This window comes from Drosophila tropicalis, unplaced genomic scaffold, assembly GCF_018151085.1.
Source record: "Drosophila tropicalis isolate 14030-0801.00 unplaced genomic scaffold, ASM1815108v1 contig_158, whole genome shotgun sequence".
Taxonomy (NCBI): Eukaryota; Metazoa; Arthropoda; class Insecta; order Diptera; family Drosophilidae; genus Drosophila; species Drosophila tropicalis.
Window position 1 is genome coordinate 753,153 of NW_027172602.1, and position 17,549 is coordinate 770,701.

The window sequence follows — 17,549 nt, forward strand, 5'->3', positions numbered from 1 at the left end:
GACGACGTTTCGAACCATCCATCCAGGAGACTTCGATTTTGGGTGCCGAACCAGCATCGGCCCAATAGATGCGGCCCAATTGTGGATTGACAGCAATCGAGGTGGGCACCTCGAGACCGGCATTCACTATGGAACGACGATAGCGTCCATCTGTTTTGGCCACCATCACACGTCCGCGTGGCTTTGATCCCGTGCGATCCATTTCGGTCCAATACAGATTTGAGGCTAGCCAATCGACGGCGACTGCTGTCGGTTTCGAGCCACCCTTCATATTCAGATCCTGTGCGAACCCAATCTTGGCCTGGCCATCCAATGCATTTACCATATACGAACGCTTAATCGTCTTGTCATAGCTATCCGCCCAGAAGACAATCTGCTGCTGGGCATCATAGTCCAAGGCTTCGATACGCTTCTCAGCCGCCACCACATCGAAATCTTCTTGCTTTTGCAGATCCAAACCACGAATTTCCGGTCCATTGGCATAGACCAGGATCACATCGTCCTTTTCGGCCTTGCAGACGCCGCTGGCTCCATCGGAGAGGCGGAAGCCCTCACGACAACTACACGAATAGGTGCCATTCATATTGTGACACTGATGGGAGCACGTATGCTGCCTGGTGGCACACTCATCGACATCGACGCACTTCTTCTTGTTGTCCGCTGCGATTATATAGCCCGGATAGCAGGTACAGATGTACCCACCCTCAGTGAGATTGTGACAATGATGCTGGCAGCCGCCACGATTCTGTTCCGAGCAGCTGCTCGTGTGATGGCAGCCCAACTCATCGCTGGCATCGCCACAATCATCCGAGAAATCACAGACCTGGGAACGCTCAATGCACTTCTTATTGGCGCACGGATGTTGGGTGTACATGTCGCAAGGTTTCTGCTTGGTGGCACACAATGTCATGTTGTTTTCATCGCTGCCATCGCCGCAATTGTCCACACCATCGCAGATCTGATAGCGGGCCACACACCGGTGATTGGCACACTGGAAGCGACGCAAGGTATCACAATTGAAGTCACTGCACACACTGGGATCCTCGTCGCTGCCATCGCCGCAGTCGTCGGTGCCATCGCAGAGATCCGAGAGGGAAACACACAGATTGTTTGAACACTGATACCTCGACTCTGGGCAATAACGACCGCCCGGGAATCTGGGCGGACAGCCCACCTCATCAGACATATCGCGACAATCGCGATCGCCATCGCAACGGAAATACGAGGCAATACAATGACCCGAGGCACACTGGAATGTACCGTTCTTACACTGATAGCCCTCACAGTTCATCTCATCCGAATTGTCGCCGCAATCGTCCTCGTGATCGCATTGCCAACGTGACGATATGCATTTGCCATTGCCGCACTTGAATTCGGATTCAGAGCATTCACGATAGCGTCCCTTGCAAATGGCATCGTTCTCATCGCTGGCATCCCCACAATCGTCGGCAAAGTCACACATCCATTGTCTACAAAAGGATAAGAAATCAGTTAACCAGATCATCATCATCCGAAGTAATTGCTACTCACTTGGGTATACAACGATTATTGCCGCACTTGAAGTCCGTCTCTGAGGAACATTTGGGACAATTTTCTGGCAACTCATCGCTATTATCCCGACAATCATCCTTGCCATCACAGAACAACCATTTGGGTATGCAACGATAGTTCGATTGGCCAGGACAACGTTGCCATCCAGTGGTGCAATTACGTTGACGGCACATATAGGCAGGCTCATCTGAATCATCACCACAATCATTATCGAAGTCGCACATCCACAATTGGGGTATACAACGACCATTCTTGCAGGCAAATTCAGTGTGGGGATCGCATGAACGTTTATCTAACAAACGAGAGAAAGTGGGTTAATTTCCATTCATTTGGATTGATCCGATTGTTTTATACTTACTGCAAACTGCTGGATCCTCATCGCTGCCATCTTTGCAGTCGGCATCGCCATCACAGCGCCAACTATCAAGAATACAACGACCACTTGATTTACACTTGAAATCGGAGAGCGGACAGGGCAGATCACAATTCTGCTCATCACTGCCATCACCACAATCGTCGACACCATCACAAATCGTGGCGGATGGGGTACAATTGGTGTTCTTGCACTGGAAGGTGCCAGCTCGACAGTGTCGTGGAGCACATGTGGTAGGCTCGTCGCTGCCATCTTTGCAGTCCTTTTCGCCATCACATTTCCAGAACCATGGTATACATTTCTCATCCGAGCCACCGCAAAGATGTTGTCCTGCCGTACAGTTGGCAATGCACGTCTTTGAATCACCAGCCAAATGGAATTGATTCGGGCAAGCGCACTTAAAGATTGGTGCTCCCTCCTCGATATACCCTTCGATATTCAAGTAGGTGGACTCTGGTGGTGGGGCTATGAGGCAGAGATGGGAGCAACCACCATTGTTTGTGCCACACGGATTGGTGTAGGGCAATTGTCGTAGGGGATGATTGATATGCAAGTCATAGGGTCGGTGGGTTGTATTCCTAAGTACAGTGTAGTTGGCACCAGTGAACTTATTGGCCCTTACAATGGCCTTTAGATTCCAGTCACTCCAGTAGATATAGTCATCGAAGAGGCTCAAGGCAAAGACATGCGGCACCTGATTGCCCGTTAAGACCTTGTGCCGATGACGTCCCTCCAAATCGGCGTATGCCACATAATCAAGATGGGCATCGGCCCAATAGATACGATCGGTGAAGTAATCAATCGACAAGGCATTCGGCCAGGCTATGCCATCATTCCAGTTAAGTATGCGTGTGAAATTCGAACCATCCATGCCCATTTTGGCAATGTAGGCCTGCAGATGCCACGAAGTGAAGTACAAATAACCGATGCCCGGATGCACAACAATTGCACGAGGATCGACCACACCGCTGCGCAATGTCTTACGCTTGGTGCCATCCAGTTCGGAAACATCCAGATTCTTCGAATGCCTATCCAGCCAATATAGTTTACGGCCAACCCAATCGATAGCTATGCCCTCAAGGCCATGCGAATCGTGACGTATGATTGCCTCACGTTCTGGGGGCGTCTCATCGACTTGTGGATCTGTGTATTTGGCCCGGAATATTGTCTTGGCGGTCACATCACAGAAATACATGTACTGATCTCTAATGTCAAAGTCCAGGGCAACCACATTCATCAGATCCTGATGCATCAAATTATACTGATGGCCATCCACAGACATATTGCGCACATAATACTTATTGGTGAAGATCAACCAGGGTGGAATATTATCCTTGCGTTTGCATGTGTGCTCATCATTCTGACGTTCATAGTAGTTTTCATCGCATTTGCAATAGAAGCTGCCAGGAGTATTGGAACAATGCTGCGAACAGGCTCCAGGTTGCTCAAGGCACTCATCCACATCAGCGCAGGCTTTGCCATCGGCTAGAAGTCTTTAGGAGAAAGGGGGAAAAGAGATTGCAAAACATTTCATATAGTATCAACCATTAGACCTTTACGAACTCTTAACATTCATCAACAAGGAAGAAAGTAAAACCTGAAGGACTCTGTTTAACATAAATGAAAACAGAAACCTAAGGAACTTTGTTGATGCTGACCTTAAAGGCTTTTCTCAACACTCCCGAACTAATATCCTTTTGTGAATGGTTTTAAATACTATTGCAATACTTACTTGTATCCTTCGTTGCAGTCACAATAGTAACTCGTCAAGGTATCCACGCATTTGTGTCCGCATTGATTGATCTCCACTTTAGCGCACTCATCCACATTACAGTGGGCTGGCTCATCGGACTCATCGGCACAATCGGGAATTTTATTACACACGAGACTATAATCAATACACTGGCCATTCGTACAGGCGAACTGTCCTTGCGGGCATGTGGTATTATCCTTTTTGCAATCAACCTCATCCGAATGATCACCACAATCGTCTTCGCCATCGCAACGGTATTGATTGCGTATACATTTGAAATTCTGGCAGGTGAACTCTTGATTTGAGCATGCCTTGTATTTGGTGTTACAGAATTTGCCCTCATCGGTGCCATCGCCACAATCGTTGTCATGATCACAAAGCCATCCCTGGAAGGGGTTTTGAATATGATGATGATATATGGTAAATGAATTCCCAATGGCACTAGCTTACCTTATTGATGCAACGCCCGTTGCCGCATCTGTACATTTCTTCACCGCATGGCAATGGAGTGGCGCAATTATGAAGTGTTGCATTCTCATCGGCACCGTCCACACAATCCGGATCACCATCGCATATCCATTTCTTGGGTATACATTGAGCACGTTGCCAGGATTTGTTCTCGACGCAAGTGAATTCCGTTTCCTCGTCACATTTACGATCGTCTAAGTGAATTAATTGGACATTGGTTAGAGAGTTGATGGAGAGGTGAATAGGGAACGGATGGGTTACTTACTGCACTGATGCCTATTGTCCTCATCACTGTTATCCAGGCAATCGTTGTCGCCATCGCATATATAAATCCTTGGTATACAGTTGCCATTGTCACAGGTAAAGAGATCACCGAAGCAGGTGCGCCCCTCGGATTTGCAGTAATCTGGCGGCTCGTCGGCCAGATCGCCGCAATCGTCATCGCCATCACAATACCAAGTGGCCGGAATACAACGATGATTGGGGCAACGGAAACTATTTGTGGGACATGTACGCTGGCCACAATGCAATGGATCCTCGTCGGAGTTATCGCCACAATCATTGTCACCATCGCACAGCCAATAGGGTTCCACACAGATATTCGTTTTCTCGCACTTGAGATGATTGGCTGGGCAGGTGGTGTTCATGGGACAACGTTCGCGGGTCTCATCCGATGTGGCATTGTCCTTGCAGTCATTCACTCCATTGCACACCTGAGTCTGTGGTATACACCGACCATTGCCGCAGGTGAACTCACCATCCACACACGGCGGATAGCTGCATCCCACCTCATCAGAGCCATCCTTGCAATCGTTCTCGTGGTCACATTTCCATGACTTGAATATGCAGCGACCATTATTGCAGCGGAACTCATTGGGCGAGCATGAATGATAGGCACAATAGTTGGGATCCTCATCGGAGTTGTCGCCACAATCGTCATCGCCATCGCAGGACCACATTCGGGATATGCATTTACCATTCTGGCAATAGAATTTGCTGGACTCGCAGGTATTATTCCTCGGCGCACACATGCGTCCCTCGTTAACGACCTTGGAGTTGTCATCGCATTTACATTCGGCCTTGCCATTCGGCGCCGGATGGCAGCTCTGGGCACAGCCGCCATTATTGATGCGACACGGATTTACATTGCATTTCTGTCGATCGGCACTATATATGCGTATGTCACGCGGTGAGTCCTCCAGACGTTTAACCATCTCCACCATATTGGCTCCCGTATGCTTCTCGGCCCGATAGACTCCACGCAATTGCAAATCGGTCCAGTATATGTAATCCCTAAAGACAGTTATGGCGAAGGGATAAATGGTGGCTGCCACAAGCAGTTCACGATTACGTCCATCCAGATCGGAGCGTTCAATCTTCTCGCGCACCGCATCGGTCCAGTAGAGTCTTCGTTCATCATAGTCAATGGCCAGACCGCTGGGCTGGGACAGATCCTTGTCGACAATGGCTCGCTTCAGCGAACCTGCCATGGTGGTGCGGAAAATTTTGCCAGATGTTCCAAAACGACCCCAATCGGTGAAGAACAAAGTGCCGTTGCATGGATCCAGGACAATGGCACGTGGTCGTTCCACACGGGCAATCATTACCAGTTCACTGCCATCCAGATTCATTGCATAAATCGAGTTATTCGAACTGTCTGTCCAATATATCTTCTGCTGAGTCCAATCATAGGCAATGCCTTCAGGATTGATGCCCTTGTTGAGGACCACATTGATATCGGAATAGCTGGGCTTATTGGCCTTCGTGTAGGCTATCTTGGCCCACGGACGTATTTGGGTGTACAGCATACGATTGTCGGCGAAATCAAAGTCCAAGCCAACAACATTGGTGAGATTTGTCAGCGGAGTAAATGGTACCTCGGTCGAATGGGGATCCAGATTTACGGCCCTGATCTCAGTGCGTGTGGCAAAGACCAAATATTCGTTGACCGATTCGCATTTGCGTTCATCGGAACTCAACTTTCCAGTGGCACAATCGCAGCGGAAGTTACGTCCCGTGGTGCTTGCTGGATCCGGTGGGAAGCTGAAGCACAGCTGATCGCAACCTCCATTACCCAAATGGGCGCATGGATTGCTATCGTCATTGGGTTGATTATTGATATTATAGATGGCAATGTCACGCAACTTTTCCAGATTGGTGCGCACTCTGGTGACCTCGGTTTCGTTGCCATACAGCTTGGAGGCCTTGAAGACAGTCATCAAATTCCTATCGACCCAATAGACATCATTCAGATAGATGGCTATGCCCATGGGATTGGGTAAGTCCCGACGTATGACCTTGCGATTGACACCATTGTAGGATATCTTTTGTATCGTATCCAATTTCGAATCAACCCAATAGACATCATGGGTTTGCATATCAATGGTTAGATCACGTGGCAATGATATGCCCGAGGTTACCAATGGTGTCCATTTTTTGCCATCGAGCAGGGCCTTGCCAATGCGTGGATGCTGGCCATAATCGATCCAATAGAGCAGCCTCTTAATGGGATTCACAGCCAACTCACGTGGCGCATCATTCGTAGTCTTGACCAAGACTTTGCGATTGCTACCATCCAACCAGCACACTTCCACATAGTTCTCATGCGGATAGACATTGGTGAAATACATATTGCCAGCCACCCAATCGATTGTCAGACCTCTAATGCCATTGCTACCGATGCCATCCTTTACCACATGCTGCAGATCGGTGCCATTGGGTCGCGAACGGAAGATGCCGTTCCAATAGCCGCGATTGAATTCCGCCCAATAGATCCATTGCTCGCGATACATCACATCCACATGGAGTATATGATGTCCTGGTCCACTGACTGGCACCATTGCCTCGGAGCTGTCACTCAAGCTATAGCCACGTATCATATCCAGTTGGGAGACAACGGCAAATGTCTTATATGCCACACAATTGATTTCGTTATCCTTGCGATAGCCAATGCCGCAGGCGCAGGTCCTTGTTGCCGCAGGTCCGGGAATGCAGAGCTGTTTGCAGCCGCCGTTGCCTGTCTGGCAGGGATGCTGCATCAGAGCACGTTTCTTGTAGATCATCATCGATCGCAAATCTGGCTCATTGTCCACTATGGTCTTTGGATTGTCGCCTCGTGGCAAATCAACACGCACGATCTTCTCATAGACCGGATCCAGATAGTAGAGACGATGATCAAGTATGCCAAGACTACGAGGACGGGATATGGCCTGATCCTCAGATAATATAATCGTATGATCATCTCCATTGTAGTCCATGGAACATATTGAGGCCGGAGCTTTGGTACTGTAGTATATAGTCTTCTTTTCAATATCGACAGCAATGCTTTCCGGATGCTTTAGATCCGCCCTCAATACCTTTGCATCCTCACCATTCATATTAACGCGACCGATTTTGACAGGCACCTCAAGCACTCCCTCATCGATCCAGAAGAGTTTACCGTCGCTGGGATCGAGTACCAGTTGTTTAGGCTTCGAAACGGCATTGGCGTTGCCATCGTTGGCCAAGATGACAGTGCGATATCTCTGTTTACCATCGACCCGCACAGCTTCAATATTGCTGGCCACACGATTGCCAATATACAGATTACGTCCCAGCCAATCGAACGCTATGGTATAGGGAGCACCCACAATGCCATTGTCTATGCCAAGGAACAGTGTCTTATTGCCGCCGCCGTATGGAGTGGTGAAAATTGTGCAATTCTCATCATCATCCTCCCGTCCCTGCACCCAATACAGAGTCTCACCCTTGCGATCAAAGTCCAGACCGGTGCTACTCTCGATGCCAATGACTGGGGCCAAAGCACCGGCGCGAGCATCGCCTCCATTCAATGGCAGATCCACAATTTGAGTGCCCTTGACCACCATTAAATAGGGATTCTCCTCCTCAATGCAACGTCCTTCGCTGAGAAGCTTATAGCCTGGCTTGCACTTGCACGAATAGCCCTCCGTGGCACTAGGACTTAGCAGACACAAATGCTGACACTTGGCCTGGGCACACGGATTCGGATGCATCGGTTGCAATGATGCATGATGGACGTGAATGGACAATGGTTGACTTATTAAATGGGAGACAACTGTCTGGTTTTTGCCGCGGAACTTATTTGCCGACAGCACTCGGTTCAGCTGACGATCTGTCCAGTAGAGAGTGTCCTCGAACAGGGACAACGAATGCGGATGTAGCAAATAATGGCTTCTGGCCAGGACCTGTTGCCGTCCCGTACCATTGTAATAGCAAAAATCAATAAAGTCCAACTTCGAGTCGGCAAAATATACACGCTTCGTGGCTATATCCAGGGTCAAACCATTTGGCCAATAGATCTTGGTATTGATAATGGTTTTGCGCATGGTGCCATCCATGCCAATCCGTTCCACCCGAGGATTCTCTCCCCAGTCGGTCCAAAATATCCAACGTGCTCCGGGACTAGGATCAATGCACATGCCACGCGGTTGTGTTATATTCTCGCGAACCAAAACCAAGCGATTTGAACCATTCTCAGCCGACACCTCAATGGTATTTAGTTTACTGTCCAACCAATACAGATTCTGTGCAATCCAATCATAGGCCAATCCTTCAACCAAGTCCAAACCTGTCGTTATAATCTCCTGCGGCTCCATGCCTCTATCCAGACGTGAGATCTTCTTCAGTTTCATATCGCTCCAGAAAATCGTGCCCGTGTGCATGTTCGAGGCAGTGGCCACCACATTCTCCACAATGATGGGAACCCGCTCCAGACCTTGCTCCTTTAGATCGGCCACCAGAATCGAATGACGATTGGAGATTATCAAAAATGCGGCTGTGTGATTGACAGCCTTGCAGGTATGTTTATTCGGTTCGAGTATGTAACCATCTGTACAGGAGCAGAAGTAGGAACCCTTTGTATTTGTGCACTGCTGCGAACATAAGCCGGGGGGATCGCATTCATTGGTATCCACACAGGTGAAGCCATCTTCGCCTATCTCTGAGCCCGGTGGGCACACACAAAGTGCTCCATTTGGTGTCTTCTGGCAGAAATTCGAACACTGACCCGTCTGATGGACACACTCGGCCAAATCACAACCCTCGCCCTCGTCAGCTCCATTGGGACAATCGGGAGTGTCATCGCACACTGAGGTTATGTTCACGCAACGTTCTGTCACTCCGGGACACTGCCATTGACCGTGGGCACACTTGAAGGGCGGCGGGACACAGGCATGTTCGGTACCCTCATCGGAGTTATCACCGCAATCGTCTTTGCCATCACAAATGTAGGCCTTGAACACACAATTTGTGTTATTGCACTTGAAGAAATTCTGGGCGCACGTTATCTGCCCACAATCCTGTTCGTCTGAGTGATCAGAGCAATCGTTGGAACCATCACAATGCCAGGCTATCGGTATACAGAATCCAGTCGACTTGCAACGGAAATGCTTGTCAATATTACACTGATTGGGACCCATTGATGGGCAGCCAAGTTCATCACTGCCATCATTACAATCGGGTATGCCATCGCATTTGTATGACTCTTCGACACATTGCCGCATGTCGCTGCATTTGAATTGATTGGCCAGACAGCTAATCGGTGGGCAATCCTTTTCGTCCTGCTTATCGAAACAATCGTCGTCGCCATCGCATACCCAACTTTGTGGTATACAATGTCCGGTCCTTGGGCAAGTGAATTGGAAGTACGCGCAAGTCTTCTCTGCACAAAATTCACCTTCATCGCTGCTGTCCCCACAATCGTTTTCGCTATCACATTTCCACATATTGGGTATGCAGCGCCCATTCGCACAGGCAAATTGCGATGTACCACACGTGACATTGCCGCAATCCAATTCATCTGAGTTATCACCACAATCGTTCTCCTGATCGCAACGGAAATTCAAAGGTATACAACGTCCGGACTTGCATTGGAATTCGTTCGATCCGCAGGTGGGTTCTACAAGTAGAAAAGAAAATGTTATCAAATTTGAAATGTTTAATTATTTGCCTTTTTTTTTTTTGGTTTTAAGAGGGGAAAAGTTTGAATTGTTAACCATGGATTACTTACTTGTACAGTTCTGTTCCTCATCACTGTTGTCCAGGCAATCATCGTCGCCATCACAAACCCAGGATTTGGGTATGCAGCGTTGATTGTTGCAAGTAAAGTCCCATGAGTTGGGGCACGGTTGAACCGGTGGCTCAGCACTGGGATCGGGCAGACAACTCATTTGATCCTCGGCCAGACGTTCACCATACGGGCAAGAGCAGCGTGCCTGAAGCCGTGGAATCGTTGTGGTATTTGAAGCAATCGGGACGGCAAAGCAAATCTTCTGACAACCACCATTATTCATATGACACGGTTGTGTCTCAGCAATACGTTGAACCTCATGACTGTACACTTTGACGCCATAGAGACGATTCGTTTGTGGCTCTCGCACCATCATTTCCTCCTGTTCGCCCGTAAGCTTATGCAAACGGATGATGGCATCCAAGCGCCAATCCGTTATGTACATCCAATCGTTGTGTATGACAATGGAGAAGGGATGACGCACCAGGCGTGAGTTCACCGTCTTGATATCCGTACCATCGAGGCTGGCATGCTGGACATGATCCAAGAGAGCATCACACCAGTAAACACGATCTTCTTTGAAATCAATGGACAATCCATTGGGCCAGCCCAATGTAACATTGCGGAAGACAAGCAAATTGCTGCCATCAGTGTTCGCTCGTGTGATATTGGCTGGACGGTCCCATTCGGAGAAAAAGATATAGCCCCGATTGGGATGCACAACAATGGCCCGGGGTCGCTTAAGGTTCTTGAGAAGAGTGCGACGATGTGTTACATTGCGGGTGGAGAGCACGTTCAGGGTACCTTTGCGTGAGTCAATGTAGTAGAGATTTTTCGAGGCCCAGTCAACGGCCAAACCTTCGACACCTTCGTTTTGTGAGGCCAACACAATTTCACGACCAGTGCCATTGCGATGCACCCGATAGATGACATCCTGCAGGACATCCGAATAGTAGATGAACTCATCACGAGCATCAAAGTCGAGGCCAACAAAACGTGCACGTCGTGAGACCACTGGCAGAATGGCATCACTGAAACCCTCGATTACTGGCTCCAGAACTTTTCCCTTAATGAAACGCTGCTGCGAATACATGAGGAACTCGCGGACTAGTTTGCAGTTCTTCAGATCGGTCTGTAGTTGATAGCCAGTGTGGCAAGCACAACGGAAACCCAAACCCGTGGGTGCTCCCTTGACAGCGGTCACTATGCACATGTGATTGCATCCGCCGTTGTTGTTGCCACACGGATTCGAGACACGTGGTTGACTAAGAGCATGCACCGCAATGATGCCCTTCGGTTCGCGTATGTCCTTGGCCTTGTATGTCACCTGAATGGAGCTGGGACCCTCAAATTTGTCAACCGACATGATGCCTTGTTTGGTGGCATCCGTCCAATAGATACGGTTCTCAAAAAGTGCCAATCTTGATGGGCTGGGTACCTGCTGACCCCTTAATACCATAACACGCTGCGAACCCTCATAGTCCACCGATTCAATGTAGTCCAGTAACGAATCGCACCAGAAGACACGTTTCGCAATGATGTCCACGGTCACACCGCTGGCCTTGTAGGCAGCTTCAGAGACAATGGAACGGGCATGGGTACCATCCATATGGGCGCGAAGCACTTGACCACCATCGGCCACAAACATTAGGCCAGCAGTCGGATCCAGAGCCAGGTCGGCGGGACTGGTGAGATTGGAACCCAAGACGACAGCATGCCAATTACCGCTCAGCTCGAAGACATCGATCTTTTGACCAACAAGGTCGGCCACATAGATTTTGTCACCCACCCAGTCGACGGCCAAGGCAACGGGAGCCCAAGTACCAGGCAGCGTTTGATCTAGCGGTGCCACTCCATTCGATGGGTCCAAAGGCAGGGACTGCACCTTCCTTGTCTTGATGTCCGACCAGTAGAGCGTGTTGCGGGCATAGTGAAAAGCAACGCCGGCCGCTGCTGTGGCATTGGCCAATATCTGGGGATCACCGCCGTGAGCCTTCATTCGCATTATGGCACGATCATGGGCGAATATCAATTGCAGATTATTCGCATCGGGTGCAATGCATTTCGATTCATTGATCAGCGTATAGCCCTGAGCGCATTGGCAACTGTACGAGCCGAGAGTGTTGGTGCATAGTTGATCACAGTGTCCCCATTCGGCGCATTCATCGAGATCGGCACATGTCCGATTATCAGGGGCCAGGGATTGACCAGGACGGCAATAGCAAACACCTCCCGTCAGGGATGGCCCACACTTGTACTCGCAGCTCAAAGCAGGACACGAGGCAATTGCTGTAAGCAAAACGATAATTAATTTTCAGTATTTTGGTTTAAATGATCTTATTATCGAATGTTGCTCATCTCTAGTGCGAAAAGATCAACTGAACGCTTTATACTTAGCCTTTAAAATTTGTACGTACAGCAGTTGGTTTCCTCATCGCTGCCATCCTCACAGTCACGTTTGCCATCGCATAGCTTTGACTTGAATATGCACTTGGGTGCCCCGTTAACGCCGCCGCGTGGGCACAGGAACTTGTTGTCCGGACAGGCAATTGCCGTACAGTTGGCCTCATCACTCTCATCGGCACAATCGTGATAGCCATCGCAGTGAAAGTTATACGGTATGCACAGAGCATTCGTACAACGGAACTGGGCATGATGGCAAGGCGGAAAGTCTGAATTATGCAAAGGGGAAGAGAGAGCAGCAAGTGAGCAATGACAAGAAAAAAAAGACAAAAGCGAGAGAGAAAAGTACAGGATATCAGAGTGTTAGACGCTCATTTATACTCACTGCATCCCTGTTCGTCCGAATTGTCGCCACAGTCATCCCGATGATTACACTTCAGAGCCGCATCGATGCACTTGTGTCCGCTGGCACAGCGAAATTGATCCAACTGACAGGCTACACCATTACATCCCTCCTCATCCCGTCCCGTACGGCAATCTACATAGCCATCGCAGCGTTTCTCTTTGGGTACACAAGGACCAGCAAGGCGGCTGCCCTCTGCTGGTGCCGCACCACCTGGAGCATTACAAAAGACATCCGTGTGCTGGCACTTACGGTAAGCTGAAAGTATAAGGCAACAAGAGATGATAGAGGCAAAACTACAATTTGAGCACAATGCACAATACACAATGAAAAGGTAGTGAGATTAGAGAGCCAGAAAGAGCTTGGCTTTCTATTTAATTACTCTGCCAGTGGAAGAAAGGCACAGAGTAACAGAGAGAGAGAGAGAGCATAATAATTAGAGACAAACAAATTCCAGGAAATTTACAAATCAAATTGAATGCCAAAACAAGCTCATTTTCACAAATTAACTACGTCCACAACAAGTTGGGTTATATTATTTCTACATCGTTTGGAGACTTGTTGAAATATTATTATCTAGTCACCCCTTGTGCTTCATTGATCTGTTTTATTTTCCAGCTTTTAGCCATTGACTTTTTTTTAGAAGGAATCTCTATCTCTCTGCCTTTGTCTGCCAATTGGTTAGGGTAGTTGGCCATGTCATTGTACTTAATTAAACACGCGCTGAAAGTAATCTCGGGGATGCTATCAAACAATACGCACACACACACACGCACACACACAACAGTCTATACACTCTTGGAAATAGATAGACAAATTAATCAAATTTACATTATGTCAACACCGATAGCACAATCCAATAACTCATTTGTTCGCCCGTTGAGCATGGCTAAGCAGTGCTGAGCTTTTAGACTTCAACTGCAATTTCATCTCAACTTCCTCTACTCACCTGTATCATTTTCTCCTCAATACTATAGAAATACATATATATATATATATATATATATATATATTGAAACGCTCATTTTATTGTTCGAATGGCTGCAGGTTGCCATGGGATCCAATTTGAAGGACTTATCGTTTTTTGTTCGCCAGCTTAAAAATGCCTGCAAACTATTTTCGGGGCAACCAAACGACATTAATTTTTGATGTGCCCCGAGACTAGGCTATATATATATGTATATTCGCCTGTATGTATGTATGTATTTAAGCTTTAGGGTGGATTCAAAGGAAACTTCCTTTGAAATTTGAAGCATCTAGCATTTCCTTTGATAGAAAACAAAAACTGATTTTGCTTTCTTTAAAAAGAGTTGAAAGTGGTATACTCTCGATTTTATGGTCAAAGTTGATAACCAGGTCAATTGTCTTGTCTTTTCTCTACTAATTTGGGCCATCCTAATGTTGGCTACATGGTCAATGGCCATGATTTGGGGTACATTGAAAACGTGGGCGTGAGGTACTATATGGGATGGATGAGAGATGAGGCAGAAGTCCTCAGCCACAAGGCAGGCTGGCAGGCACGCATACAGGGAAAGGGAGGAAGAGTGTGAGGCGGGTTGGTGTGATGTATACATAATGCATGGTTGGGCGTGATTCTTCGTCTGTCTCACAGACTGTCGTATTGTGCACTTGAGTTCTCAGTGTGACTCTCTTTCTCTATATGTATCCATGTGTGTGTGTGTGTGTGTGTTGACAGGCAAAGTGCTATAAATTATCGAGTAGTTGGTTGCAGGAAACCAGAAAAACATCGAAACCTCTCTTCTACTTTATATACGTGGGCAAAACTCTTCCCATCAGTTTATCACATTTTCGTTGGCTACAAGAAAGAGGTGGTCAAGGGAATAACTAAATTAGTTAGTTAATACAGAAGAAAAAACCATCTATATCCTATAAAGAGAAACTTTAAGTTTATGTTTTGCATTCGACTCTAGAGACTTGACAAGTTGATCTCTGGTTTCTCCTTACCTCCTGTTCTGCTTTTTTTTTCACTTGCCGCAAAAACGAGTCGTTCAAGTGTGGCAGAGTAAACTTAATTAGTGCAAGTTAAACATGCCAACTTGTATAAATAGTTTTCCCTCTTTTCAGAAAACAAAAACTTTTTTGTTGCAACAATAAAAAATTATATATACTTAGGTATGTATGTATGTATATGTGACTGCGTGTGTGTGCAACCAGGTAGCTCTTGCCTCTGTGTTCTATTGACAAAGTGGAAGCCAAAGCGTTCAACTTTTGTTTGCAACCAGCACACTCCACCGGAGCGGAGGTTAAACTTTATAATCATAAAAATGTGTCACGCAGACGACCAGCATCTGCACACCCACACACAGACACACGCACATACACACAGAGAGAAAAACCTTCAATCCTTTAAAGGGCTAGAAAAAATGCTTGCCTACCCCCATCCACAATTGTTTCAATTGGTTAAGGAGTTTTTGCTTCGGTTGGAGAATGTACTATCTTCAGATCATATAATTAAATCGGCAAAGTGGAACAATCCAACTGGTGTCACCCTGTTTTTAATCCAATGCCAATGCACCCTGTATCTGCGACAGTTGGTTCACTGTGTCTTTCTCACTGTCTATTCACTGCATTGACAAGATTTACGCGGACAATTTGTTACAAATTCGTTGCATTACATTAAAAGCAAATCATAATGACAAATGAGTCGCAAGGGGGGAAGGCGGGCGTGGTTGTGGGCATGGCCAGCTGTTCGAGCAGTTGCGCAAGGTCATAAAAATCATCGCAGAGGGAAGCGAGTAGCGTCAAAACTTCATTTTTCACATCTTGCAATTTGGATGAAAAACTTTGAGAAAATCCATGAAATGGATTAGGTTTAGGTGAGGTAGAGGCAAAGGGTGCCAGAGATTGTTCGAGTCACTGAGTTGGGGGTGTGGGTCATTGCATTGTTGGCACTACATAAACACAACACGGACAACTGGTACAACTTTGAAGTTTACACAACTTCGTATCTCCAGTAGTACGCAGAATTTGTTATCGCTCTCTCTCTCTCTCTCTCTCTCTCTCTTGGTATATCCTCTAATTGGGTAAGGTGGTGCTGTAGCGGAAGGCAGAGAGGAGTTTTTTCTGTGCATTAACTTTTATTGCAACTCAAGACTTTTACGAGGATTTTTGGCCGGGTTGGATAGTCTCTGTGTAATTACGCTCTACAAGTGCCACTTCTCTCAGTTCCCCTTCTCTGGCCAATTCTCGTCACGTTTAGCTGCAGTCAAATAAACGTCAGCTGTAAATAGAAGGATGCCAGGGAATGGGAATGGGGCGATAGGGAGATGTAGTGGCATCTCCGACGACAGTTTACGAGAGACATGCGAAAATCTTGTTTTCCCCACCAAAAAATGGGAGGGGGAATGTAGAAGTAAAAGTACAACTTCTTTGCCAGGTGTTGGAGTGAGTTTGAGTAAGTTTTTTTCTTTCTATTTATTTTGCGTGTGTTTTGTTGCCTACTTTTTGGGGCTTGGTTTGGCTTTTACGCACTTTTTATGCCCGCAATCGCAATCTGCCTCATTAGGCCCTCAGTAGCAGAAGCAACATCAGAGTTTAAGTGCAATGCGTAATGAAGAAGATGGCAAAAGGCTTAAAGGGTAAACACAGGGCTAACTATGTAAAAGTGGTTACAGCTTACAACTTGCTTGGTTAACCTTGCCTTCGTGTTTATCGACCAGAAGCAGCAGCAGCAGCTCATGGGGCCAACTGTACCAACAGTTGAAGATGAATGTGTCTGGTTGGCTTTTCGACAGGAAGAATAATCGATTCGCTGAGACATTCAAAATTAAAGGACCAAAACAATTAATAACTCACACAAAACACTTGAAATTTAATAGAGACGAAAACTAATTTATATGGAATGCAAATATTGAATTCTAAACCAAACATATTAAACATTAGAAAAGTATATAAACACGCGAGGAGACGGAGAATTTCATTTAACACCTAACATTAAGAAACCATTTTCTTTTTCGAAAGTAACTTTAAAATTAAGCTTTGTCAAGTTGGGTAAATACCCTCTAAGTGCTTAACTTATAATTTCATAGGGTATTTCAAAGTTTATGTTTTGTTTAGCTTATTACTTTTAAACTATTAGGGATATCTTTCCGACCTTAAGCCATATATGTATGTACAACAAACACCTGAAGTAATTAAATGGTTGAAGTAAGCTTTACTCTAATATTTATATGCCATAAATTAGGCAAACAAAAGAGTAGCAAGAACACACTCACACCCAGACATACTTTTCACCTATACTTACACCCATGTAAACACAAAGACGCACACACACACACACCGAGAGAGATACAGAGAGATTCTCTTCTACCGTGAACTCCAAGTGCGGCTTCTGCTAATACTTCCGTTGAGCCACCTCCATTTTGCCATTTCCCTTTTCCCTGCAGACATGTCACTCCAAGACGCGTTGACACGTACGCAAAATAAATTTGTTAAGAACGCAATAAGAGCGAACATTTTGTCGCCATTTAAGCGCGATAAATTATTGTGCAAGTAAGACGAAATGAGGAGACACAGAAAGAGAGAGACAGACAGCAAGAGCAAGCGGAAG

General features: G+C 46.8%; 1 protein-coding gene across 1 annotated transcript in view; it reads right to left on the reverse strand.

Annotated features, from left to right (window-relative positions):
* Window positions 1–17,549, reverse strand: part of mgl (megalin) — a 145,506-nt gene that overhangs the window by 3,262 nt on the left and 124,695 nt on the right. Inside the window, 9 exon segments of the mRNA XM_068300171.1 lie at window positions 2–1,469; window positions 1,531–1,843; window positions 1,910–3,417; window positions 3,657–4,063; window positions 4,128–4,339; window positions 4,411–10,062; window positions 10,174–12,462; window positions 12,591–12,845; window positions 12,962–13,237. Of these exon segments, the coding sequence (XP_068156272.1) occupies window positions 2–1,469; window positions 1,531–1,843; window positions 1,910–3,417; window positions 3,657–4,063; window positions 4,128–4,339; window positions 4,411–10,062; window positions 10,174–12,462; window positions 12,591–12,845; window positions 12,962–13,237 (12,380 nt within the window).